The sequence below is a fragment of the Hemiscyllium ocellatum genome, chromosome 3, assembly GCF_020745735.1.
Source record: "Hemiscyllium ocellatum isolate sHemOce1 chromosome 3, sHemOce1.pat.X.cur, whole genome shotgun sequence".
Taxonomy (NCBI): domain Eukaryota; kingdom Metazoa; phylum Chordata; class Chondrichthyes; order Orectolobiformes; family Hemiscylliidae; genus Hemiscyllium; species Hemiscyllium ocellatum.
In genome coordinates, this window is record NC_083403.1 from 139,175,755 (window position 1) to 139,188,132 (window position 12,378).

The 12,378-nt window shown below is 41.3% G+C and overlaps 1 protein-coding gene across 1 annotated transcript in view; it reads left to right on the forward strand.

Moving 5' to 3' along the window:
• wdr35 (WD repeat domain 35) overlaps positions 1-12,378 on the forward strand; it is a 102,884-nt gene that overhangs the window by 47,532 nt on the left and 42,974 nt on the right. Inside the window, exons 15-16 of the mRNA XM_060853877.1 lie at positions 2,463-2,572; positions 10,689-10,899. Coding sequence (XP_060709860.1) covers positions 2,463-2,572; positions 10,689-10,899 — 321 coding nt within the window. The remainder of the gene's footprint in view (positions 1-2,462; positions 2,573-10,688; positions 10,900-12,378) is intronic.

A 12,378-nucleotide genomic window follows, 5' to 3' on the forward strand; every position in this document is an offset into this window, starting at 1 on the left:
CCACTCTAATCTTGATTGTGATCTCCAGCATCTGCAGTCCTCACTTTCGCCTAGTAGGTAGGCTGCTCTGCTTAACTAAATGGGGAGCCAGCATGCTATGATTGATGCTACGTTAGATTTTTGTTTAACAGCATTGAGATATGTACCCAGCTCTCAACGTTCCAGTAGGTCTGGCTCAATTTTGGTGATGTTTGAAGTTTTCACCTTGGTGCCTACCAGCGATATAACAAGCCAACATATTTTTGTAGCTTGAACTGGGCAGAATCCTTCCAGCAACTTCGGATTTATCATGGCAGATGTATCTTTTTTTGCCCATCACAAGACTCACCGTCTACATGCCAAATCCTGCTAGATTAGCATCTAATTGGTGTGTGCAGGATGCTAAATTAAGTGAGATTCTGTATATGTGGGGTTGTCTTCATTTTTGGAAAATAAGGTGACTTTCACACAGACAATTTCCTGTCCTCTCTGGCCTTGCATAGAAATCACAACCTTTTAGTCTGTTAACCTCTTTATATTATCACTTGCTGGAATCTCACATCGTGCACAAGGTGGGATTCCTATTTAGGTTGGCACTATTGCTGTGCTTTTGAATTCTTGTACAATTCTTTCACAGAAATTGTCTTCTGGATCTACACAAGTTCTTTTTTAAAGGATAATGTGGAATTAGATGGCCAGTTAAAAAAATCAATGGCTTAAGCTTGTATCCTTGAAGAAACCGATTTTTGAGATGTCATGGCAGATGAGGAACACCTCAAACTATCTGCTACATTTTTAACACTGAATAAGAGGAAGATTAATAAAGGAGGCCAGGATATACAGAGGCAGTAAGATCAAGAAAGGTTTACAACAGCGTTGGAATACCAAAGTTAAAAGTTATTTTGTTCAAATCAAGATTAACTACTGGTGTGGAGAACTGAAGTTTGGTCATTGTGACTGATAGTTGTGCTGATTGAATAAAGTAAATCTCATCTGTATGTCTGAAAAAGAGATGTAAATTTATGCTACCGTTTTCATAACATCCAGTTTCCCGATGCTCTGTGCAGTCAATTATCTGCTTTTAATTTGTAATCACTTGTAATATAGCTGCTGCACTAGAGTGGAAACTTGTTGGATTCAAGACTGGAGTGGGATACAACTTCTGATTTAGAGATAAAAGTGTTATCAGCTGAGCAATGGCTGATGCAGTTCACTTGCTACTAAATAAAACAGTTCAATGCTTCTTAGATGGGTTTGTTTAAATGTTTGTTTAAGTGTTTAGTCAGTCTGCCTTTAAAGAGATTGAAGAAATGCATGTAAAAAAAGGCAGAAATATCAAGTTGAGCTAACTGGAGTAATGCTGGCCTTTGGTTTGATATTAAACAGTACGTACAGAACCGTAAGTGTGAAATGCTACAACCACTTATTGAAATAATGCCATATGTTGTACCCAAGCGAATATCTAAGACAAGATCCTTAACTTATCTGCTAACACTAGATGGCTATTGTATCAAATGTCTTACAATGATGTAGTCTTATCTCATGCAGCTTCTGCCTATTTCCACCTCTGTGACTTCACCCAATTTCACACTGTCTCAATTAACCTGCTGCTGAAACCCTCATTCATGCTTTTGGGACTTCTCCTATTCCAACCCAATCCCTTCTGTACGCTAATGGTCATCTAAAGCTTTGCTGCAAATATCTTGACTCACCATAAGCTCTATTTCCTATTAGCTTTGTGCTCACAATGATGTCAAAATGGGCATTTTGATCTCATCCTTGTTTTGAAATCCCTTCATAGTCTTGCTCCTGTCTATCTCTCTAAGCTCCTCCAGCCCTGCAACAGTCTGGGATATATGCCTCTAATTCTAATTATATATCCTCTAATTCTAGCCTGTCACATTCCCAATTATAATTATTCCAGCATTCGCGGCCCCTGAACTGGAAGTCCCTTCCTACACCTCTCTGCTGTCCTAACTTTTTTCCATTAAGACACTTCATAAAACCTACCTGTTTGACCAACCTTTTGTAATTTGAATTAATTAATATCCCCTCATGTTTCATTGTATCATACATCATTTTACAATGTTACCGAGAATCACTTTGGAAGATTTCATTTACTAATCCCGTACCTTAATGTACTCGAACAGAGTGCGGCTTAGTCTGACTCCAGCAATAAGTGAAGGATACTTGATACTTGAGGACTGAAGAAGAGCTGATCAAAATTTGATTTTGTTTTATGTGTTTTCATTAAATGCACCTCTTGTCTGATTATTTAAATTTTAGAAATAAATAAACATCCTGCAGCTGTCCAGCTTTTCTGATTATGTGGCTGGGTGAGAAGATTGGTAGCAAGGTTGTGTTTAGGAAATATAATTAATAATATCAGGTCTGATAGTTAGAATACTGAAGAGAAAATGCTTCTACAATTTTTTTGACCAATTATGTGCGCACAATTAGTTACAATGCTTTGTATTTTGCAGGGTCGTGAATCAGGGAAAATTCAGAAATATAGTTTACCAAATGTTAGTCTGTTACAAAAGTATTTGTTCAACTACAGAAGTTATCAATTATCATTGAACTGTAATTCCAGGTGAGTCTTTTTCATAAAGAAATAATGGAATTGATTTTTAAAAGTTTTTTCCTGTAAGTCGTTACACATTGCATCCTACTTGGTTGTAGATCATCATATGTAAAGCTGCCATCGCACAGCCAGGGGTTTGGTGGTTGGGCGGGGGGGCGGGGTGGAGATGGAGAGGAAGGGGAATGTGGGTGGGTAGGAGGAGGGGATGTTGGGTTATATGCAGTAGAACCTACAAATGATGTTGATCCCTTGTCCAACACCAGCCTGTGCGATAAAAGTTGCCATCAGCTATGTGTGGTTTCCTGAAGCAGGGCTTATGCCCGAAACGTCGATTCTCCTGCTCCTTTGATGCTACCTGACCTGCTGCGCTTTTCCAGCAACACATTTTTCAGCTCTACATGTGGTGTGGCCCTTCTTCAGTTGTATATAATGTGTGATAAGGGTGGGAGCAATTAATTGTCCATTTAAGGGCCTGAATAGACCCAAAGGTGAGGGGTTACTTGTTGCCTGTATTGGCCCCTGTAAAATTGGAGACATGTAGAGTTGGAGGCATGTGACACATGTGCCGTGTTTGATGAGTACCTTGCCTTCAAACAGGAATGGAATCAAATCATTTCAACTGAGGTCTTATTCTTGGAAGCTGCAGATCTTGGGAATGGTCTGCCATCAAAATATCAGCTTCCTGAGCCTTTGGTGCTCATCAATGTTGTGGAAGCTAATTCTCTGTGTTGGGGAGGAATGGGTGTTCTTCTCCTTGGAGCAGGATGTTTATTTTAATCCCCTGTGCCCAGCAAAGAGGTAGTGAGTGCGGAAATGGCAACCAATACTGTTGTCGCTTAAACAGCTACTATTTATTGTATATTGCTGTTGGTGCTAGAACATAGAACAATACAACACAGAACAGGCCCTTCAGCCCAAGATGTTGTGCCGAACATTTGTCCTAGCTTAAGCACCTATCCATGTATCTATCCAATTGCCGCTTAAAGGTCACCAATGATTCTGACTCTGCCACTCTGACAGGCAGCGCATACCATGCCTCACCACTCTGAGTAAAGAACTTACCCCTGACATCCCCCTATACCTTCCACCCTTCACCTTAAATTCATGTCCCCTTGTAAGACTCTGTTGTACCTAGGGAAAAAGTCTCTAACTGTCTCCTCTATCTATTCCCCTGATCATCTTATAAACCTCGATCAAGTCACCCCTCATCCTTCGCCGTTCCAATGAGAAAAGGCCTAACACTCTCAACCTATCCTCGTACGACCTATTCTCCATTCCAGGCAACATCCTGGTAAATCTCCTCTGCACCCTCTCCAAAACTTCCACATCTTTCCTAAAGTGAGGCGACCAGAACTGCACACAGTACTCCAAATGTGGCCTTACCAAGGTCCTGTACAGCTGCAACATCACCTCACGACTCTTGAATTCAGTCCCTCTGCTAATGAACGCTAATACACTATAGGCCTTACAAGCTCTATCCACCTGAGTGGCAACTTTCAAAGAGCTATGAACATAGACCCCAAGATCCCTCTGCTCCTCCACCTTACTAAGAACCCTAACGTTAACCCTGTTTTCCGTATTCTTATTTGTCCTTCCAAAATGGACAACCTCACACTTGACAGGATTGAACTCCATCTGCCACTCCTCAGCCCAGCTCTGCATCATATCTAAGTCCCTTTGCAGCCGACAACAGCCCTCCTTACTATCCACAACTCCACCAATCTTCGTATCGTCTGCAAATTTACTGACCCACCCTTCGACTCCCTCTTCCAAGTCATTAATAAAAATTACAAACAGCAGAGGACCCAGAACTGATCCCTGCGGAACTCCACTTGTAACTGGGCTCCAGGCTGAATATTTACCATCTACCACCACTCTCTGACTTTGACCGGTTAGCCAGTTCTCTATCCAACTGGCCAAATTTCCCACTATCCATGCCTCCTGACTTTCCGCATAAGCCTACCATGGGGAACCTTATCAAATGCCTTACTAAAATCCATGTGCACTACATCCACTGCTCTACCCTCATCCACATGCTTGGTCACCTCCTCAAAGAATTCAATAAGACTTGTAAGGCAAGACCTACCCCTCACAAATCCATGCTGGCTGTCCCTAATCAAGCAGTGTCTTTCCAGATACTCATAAATCCTATCCCTCAGTACCCTTTCCATTACTTTGCCTTTCACCAAAGTAAGATTAACTGGCCTGTCATTCCCGGGGTTATCCCTATTCCCTTTTTTGAATTGGGGCACAACATTCACCACTCTCCAGTGCCCTGGTACCACCCCCATTGACAGTGGAGACGAAAAGACCATTGCCAACGGCTCTGTAATTTCCTCTCTTGCTTCCCACGTAATCCTAGGATATGTCCCGTCAGGCCCGGGGGACTTGTCTATCCTCAAGTTTTTGAAAATGCCCAACACATCTTTCTTCCTAACAAGTATCCCCTCTAGCTTACCAGTCTGTTTCATACTCTCCTCTTCAACAATACGGTCCCTCTCATTTGTAAATACTGAGGAAAAGTACTCATTCAAGACCTCTCCTATCTCTTCCGACTCAGTACATAGTCTCCCACTACTGTCCTTGATCAGATCTTGCTCTTCTTGTTCTTCATGAAATGTTCAAGATTGAGCTGCATAATCTTTTTCCATTCCAAGGTGAGATCTACTAGCTAGGAAGTGTAGCTAAAGATGACTGAAATGAAAGACAGGTGAAGAATCTTCGAAGAAATTGCCATCTACCAGTTGAGCACTGTGTACTTTCTGAGGAGGACTGTGAGCAGTAGCCTTTAATTTGGCAATGGCTGCTGCTCTTCACTTTCACAGTTTAGTGGTTTCCAAGCCTGTCAGTTTCACTGAAGAAGCATTTCTTGATATGCACTCACCTCAAAATATCTTGGTGAGTTGTTGGTAGCTCAAGGAATAGACTTGTAAACTTTAAAGTCAGAATACTTGATTTAAACAGCACCTAATTCTCCAGCAGCTCCATGGGAATTTCTTGGTTCTGAAGAAAGGTCACTGGACCTGAACATTAACTCTGCTTTTTCTCCACAGATCTGTTGAGCTTTTCCAGCAGTTTTTGTTTTTGTTTCTGATTTCCAGCATCCACATATCTTTCTGTTTCTTGTGTGGGAATTCCTCACTCCTTCAAACCTACTGGGTGAAATCTGGGTCATAGCTGAAAATGTGTTGCTGGTTAAAGCACAGCAGGTTAGGCAGCATCCAAGGAACAGGAAATTCGACGTTTTGGGCCAGAGCCCTTCATTGGGCTCTGGCCCGAAAGGTCGAATTTCCTGTTCCTTGGATGCTGCCTAACCTGCTGTGCTTTAACCAGCAACACATTTTCAGCTCTGATCTCCAGCATCTGCAGACCTCACTTTTTACTCGAAATCTGGGTCATAACAGTGCAAAAATAAGTAATGGGTTTATCAAATAATTTTATCAATTCAGTTGATGTTTCCATTCATCCATTTGAACTATTCTTGCAGGTTTGGCAAGAAGTTAATATGTTGTAAACTAGATTCTAGTTCCAGCCCCCGAAATGTGGTCGCCCAGTTGTCAAGAATAGCTGAAAGTAATATTTTGTTCTTTACTTCATTACAAAAGCAAATACAATGTAGCACAACAATTTTTTTTTAATACAGCTCACAAAAGAAGAGCATGGCCACTATAGTATTGTATTAGTATTTAATAAGGTTGTTGGCACATCTAAACATAAACACTTGTCACGTTTTCCAGAAATACCTAAGTCCAAACACCCACAGAGGTTTTAAAGACTGAAATCACTAAATTAATTCCTGTGTAATTTTCACACCACTGTAAAAGTCCATATAAAAAAAGTTAAACGCATGGTTTGGAAAAGATTAAAATATCGACGAAGCAGTCTTAAATGTCAAAATCCCCATATATTGATTTAGATGTTCATTTATTTAACAAATAATTTAACTGGGACAGCTGTCATTGGAGAAGGTAAAACAGAGATTGAGACATGAAAATTTTATTCCCCTGTTTCATTTTTTCATTAGTTATTCAATTAAATGGACTTCATTGGATATAATGGCAATTTTATGAATGCTGGAAAAATAGCCAGTGATTTAGGGTGTAGGTTCGCTTGCTGAACTGTAGGTTTGATATCCAGATGTTTCATTACCTGGCTAGGTAACATCATCAGTGGTGAACTCCAAGTGAAATGAAGCTGATGTCTTCTGCTTTCTATTTATATGTTAGTCCTGGATGGGGTTCCTGGGGTTTGTGGTGATGTCATTTCCTGATCGTTTTCTGAGGGGTTGATAGATGGCATCTAGATCTATGTGTTTGTTTATGGCGTTGTGGTTGGAATGCCAGGCCTCTAGGAATTCTCTGGCATGTCTTTGCTTAGCCTGTCCCAGGATAGATGTGTTGTCCCAGTCGAAATGGTGGTTTTTTTTTCCTCCGTGTGTAGGGCTACGAGGGAGAGAGGGTCGTGTCTTTTTGTGGCTAGCTGGTGTTCATGTATCTTGGTGGCTAACTTTCTTCCTGTTTGTCCTACGTAGTGTTTGTGGCAGTCCTTGCATGGAATATCCAGTGATAATTATTTATTTTAATAGAAACTGGAAACTGCCGAAGGCCATTACTTGAACTTGAAAAAAATACTTTAAAAATTTGAGCAAATAATGGTGGACGTGCAGTAACTTTGCAGTGACAAAGAAAATTAACATTTCTGTTTGATAACCATTTTTCAGAACTGGAAGAAGTCAGAAATCTAATTTTTTTTTAGCGAAGTGCAAAGGCAAGAAGTAAACAAGAGAAAGTCTGTTACAAAGTGGCCGACAGAATAAATTAAATGATAAAAGAGATTATGGTTTAAAAACAAAAGACTGGGGCAAGTCTGAAATATGAACAGAAAATTCTGGAAAATTTCAGCAAGTCTGCAGCATCTGAGGAGAGAAAGAGTTAATATTTCAAGTTTGTAATGAGTGTTCCTGTCCCCGCCACCTTCCAACTGCCTGTGCAACAACACACTACGTGATCAACCAAGTAACCAAGTGGGGATTTGTCTTCTCTGTAATCAGTCCGGAGGGGAGGGAACAATTGGTCAGGGGTCGTGGTAAAACTATGAGAAATAAAAACAGGAGTAGGCTGTTTGGCTCTTCAAGCTTATTCTGCTGACCAGTAGGATCATAGCTGATCTGACATTTCTCACGTCCCCTTGTCTGCCCTTTTCCCGTAACTCTTGATTGCACGGACACAAGCCAGGGGCTTTTCCGCGTTCATTGTCAGTTGGGATGCTAATGTTCAGGCGATCTGTTTGACTACATTCCGGGGAGTGGGCAACAGTCAATCTTGTAGGGCCTGCATCTGCAGTCGGGGAAACGCATACCTTCCAAACCCACGACCACTTACGTCGAGAAGGACAAAGGCAGCAGATACAAGGGAACACCCCCATGTTCAAGTTCCCTTCCAAGCCACTCACCATCCTGACTTGGAATTATATCGCTGTTCCTTCACCGTCAGTGGGTCAAAATCCTGGAATTTCCTCCCTAATGGCATTGTGGGTTAACCCACAGCAGGTGGACTGCAGCAGTTCAAGAAAGCAGCTCACCACCACCTTCTCAAGGATGACTAGGGGCAGGCAATAAATACTGGCCGGCCAGCAATGCCCACATCCCACAAATGAATACATTTTAAAAAATTGTCAGTCAGGGAGCTGCAAATACACAGGTCTGAGACAAATAAACTGCAGATGCTGAAATCCAAAGTAGACAGGCAGGAGGCTGGAAGAACACAGCAAGCCAGGCAGCATCAAGAGGTGAAGAAGTCGACATTCTGGGTGTAACCCTTCTTCGGGTCTGGTCAGTCATGTCTAGGAACTATACTGAAGTTGTTCAGAGGTCTTGGATGAATACTGTCCTAGTAGTCTGTCTGTTATTCATGAAGAAGGTGCAAGGGGGGCCTTCAGAGGCAGCAAGTGGGGGGAATTACTGCCAAAAGAGGTGGTGGTCTTGAGGCTTGGTGGGGAGAAACAGCAAAGGCAATTGTAGAGGTTGGAATGACGACAGTGATTGAGAGCAATTCCAGGTTTCTGGGAAGCTTGCAGATTGGCATTGGAAAGCATGATAGGCTACAGGAGGATATTATTGTGCTTGCGACTGTAACCATGGCCTCTGTAGCAGTAGGGCTCATTAAGATGAAATATCAGGGTTCAGGAGCAGAGAGGACAGTTGGAAGCGAAGTTCCTCCACATGGAGGGGATGGCAGGAAATGGACTGTCGGTGTCAAGTGAGGTAAAGGTTTTGTGGGTGGTTGTGGAACCCTGGACCTAGCAACCAGATGGAGCCCCACACTGATGGTATTCACCATGAGCTGCATTCCCTGACATCATTTGCCATTCTCTAAATGTGAAAGAGGTGAAATGCAACTGGAAGATGATTGGGTAATCCTCAGGTGGGCAGAATCAGCGTCACTAATAGATAAAAGTAGGGGATCCAGGTCAGCTGGATGCTAGGAAATTGCAAGGGCAAAACCCCAAGACATACCTTTGCAAACTCCAGCTATATTTCATTTGCAATCATGTATCTGTCCACTTGCAACTTGTGTCATGTAAATGTACTTAGGTATCAAACGCTGGTCAAAAGCAGCACATATATATATATATTGCTCTTGCAAATCCCACATTGCTATCTGAATGGCTCATAAGTTAAGCGAATGACTTAACATTATGTGGTGAAGCTGTCCCATCACTTGTGGAACTTCTAAGGGTGCTATGGGATGAGGGGAACATCACTTCATCATGTAAGTATGGGGATAGACTCTAATGAATTCAATGATAAGTTTCATATTTGATGTGGATCTGAGATGGTGTGATCAGTGGATGGAGATGTTGGGGCTTCTGAAGATGCAGTTCCACTTTTGAAACAGTCTGGGGGACCCTTCACTTTAGTCTGAACAGAGCATGTTGGAGCATCTGCTGCACAACTGAATCAGGTAACAAGTTGATGTGATAGATGCTGAGGAACCAGAGGAATGGCAGCATTTCAGAGGACAAGGATAAGGACATTGAGCTGGTGAAAATTGTTTTTGTGCATAACGGAGCTCAGCTATGTTGGGCATTACTAGCTAGATAGAACCTGATTGACACTGGGGTCCAGTAGATGAGAGCTGCATACAGAAGACTATCGTGAAGTATAAAATAGTCATTTATCATTATGCCAATATTTTGTTGACATTTGGCATTGTGGGGGCGAACTTCAGCTTCTTTTGGTTTGTCTGTGTTTGCTTTTGTTGGTTGTATGTTCGGAATTGTTGGATTGCTTGTTTGTATGTGATATTCCTCTACTGGACAATGACAGGAGCTGGGTCTCCCATGGGCAATTGGCGGCAGATAGTTGTAACTGAGAGAGGCTGTGTAGATAGAGTGAGGTTAATAATAGTTAAATTGTAAGGCCTGGTAGTTAAACAATGATGAGGGTGAAAAAATGTGCAAGGAAGTGTCAGCCATTTGACCATGAGCATCATGGTTTGTGGCTGCTGTGCTATTATGTTGTCAGTGAGGGGCAAGATTAGCATGCCAACCCTTATCCAGGTGCGTAGCAGTCTTTTAAAGATTGTGAGAGGTCTTTTGATAGATGTGGCAATGAATGGTGAATTGTTCTGGGAATGATGTGCGGTAAGATGTGGCTAGGTGAATGTGAGAGACACCAAAGGAGTGAAGTAGATGTAGAAGTAATGATGCGAGAAATCTTGCTGGGCCCGACACTGAAATTACCTTCAAAAATCTTGACACAGCTTGCATTTATTCAAAGAAAATGTGAACGTCAACCCTCTGTTTCTATCTCCACAGATGTCCACCATATACGTGGAGCTGCAGGACATAAATCTTAAAATCAGTCCATTAGTTAGAAACAAAGTGATTACTGATTTTGTTTTTGCAAAAAAAAAAGTTTCCTTATATAATCTGCAGTTGCTGCATTATTGAGTATTTCCAGCATCATCTATTTTATTTAAGGTTTATATCATTCTCAGTATTCTACTTCTGCACACACAATTTTTTTTAGAATCACTTAAGACAGTCATAGAAAGGAATATAGAGACATTGAACTAAATTCAGTGGAAATACTAATGATGTAACTCTTTCTGTTTTTGTCTAGCCGCCTTGCCATCATTGATATTGCAGGTGTTCTGACATTTTTTGACCTTGAGACAAGAACAGTGGACAGTACAGGGCAGCAAGTAGTGGGCGAACAGCTAAAATTTGAGCGTAAAGATGTGTGGGATATGAAGTGGGCAAATGACAACCCAGATTTGTTTGCTATGATGGAGAAGACCAGAATGTATGTGTTTCGAAACTTGGATCCTGAGGTGAGATTTTGAACATATTGTTATGTATATTTCTTGAACTTAAGCTTATGTGATATTTCAAGAAATAGAAACAGAAAATGTTGGAAACAATCATTAGGTCAGGCAGCATGTGAGTAAACAATGGAAACGTTCATATTTTCAGGTTGTGTTAAAACCCTGTGTTAAACCTAAATGATTACAGATCAATAATATTTTTAAAAGATGTGAAATACATGGGAATATCTGAGGGAAAATGAGATGAGACAAACAGAAATTAGAGAATGAAAAGCTTGTATAAACCAGCATGCCATGGCAGCTAAGAATCTTGAGGAAAGCAAAATCAGGTTTACACAAAGGGTTCAGAATTATCCATCCAAAACTGCAATACTTTCCTTTCCCATGCTAAATAGCTCCAAGCCAGGTGGTGAAGTATAAAACATGACTGTCTTTACGTACTGTATGTAAAATCTTACCACCCTGTTCAGAATGTTGTGACACACATCCATGGTAGCTGTGACTTGAACATGGACATTCTGAGCTAGGCTATAAGACTCCTTTGCTAACTGCCTTTACAGATTTTATAAATCAAGCTTTTCATTTATGGCCTAGTGGTTTTATCACTAGATTGTAAATCCAGAGACCCAGGTAAGTTCTGAGGATGTAGGATTGAATCCCACTGTGGCAGATGGTGGAATTTGAGATCAATTTAAAAATATGGAAATAAGAGTCTCATTATGCCCACAAAACCATTGTCAGTTGTTTGAAAAAAAACTATTTGGTTCACTAATATCCTTTAAAAAAAAAAGTGCCATCCTTACCTGGGTCTGGCCTATATGTGACTCCAGACCCACAGCAATATGGTTGACTCTCAATTGTCCTCTGGGCAATTAGGGATAGGCAGTAAATGCTGGCCTAGTCAGTGATGCTCTCATCCTGTGAATGAATGAGTAAAAATAACTTTGTGGCAAATGGGACTTGAACCTGGCCTTCTGGTCCTAAGGTAGAGCCATGATCACTATGCCCAAGACCCCTTTCCTGACTCTTTATCTGAGATGCCACACCATAAGCAATGCACATCATCTTTGTAACTTCATAATACTCCTCCCCACACCGATGCTCCCATTTCTGGAAAGACTAGCACATTCAATTCTACACTGCCAGCACTTAATGCTGCAGAGAATATTTAATTTAAAGCCATATTTAGTCCTGAGGACTGAAACCTCCTCAAGCTGTTCCAGGTGTCTATTAAACTTTGAGAAGGTCCAGATGGCTAACACAGATGTGTCGGAGTGGTTATGGAATGGAAAACTGGAATGGTGAGTGTTATGGAACCTGGAATCAAATTTGTGGAGAAAGTATTCAGGACAAGGAAAGTTCCCCTTTAGAAGAATCAGCAGTAAATATGTATATTTGGAAGAACACAAACTTCTACCTCACCTGGAAATAGCATGCAGAACCTTGTGGTACTCCTGTGAGTGAGAAGCAAAGTGGGTGGGGGAG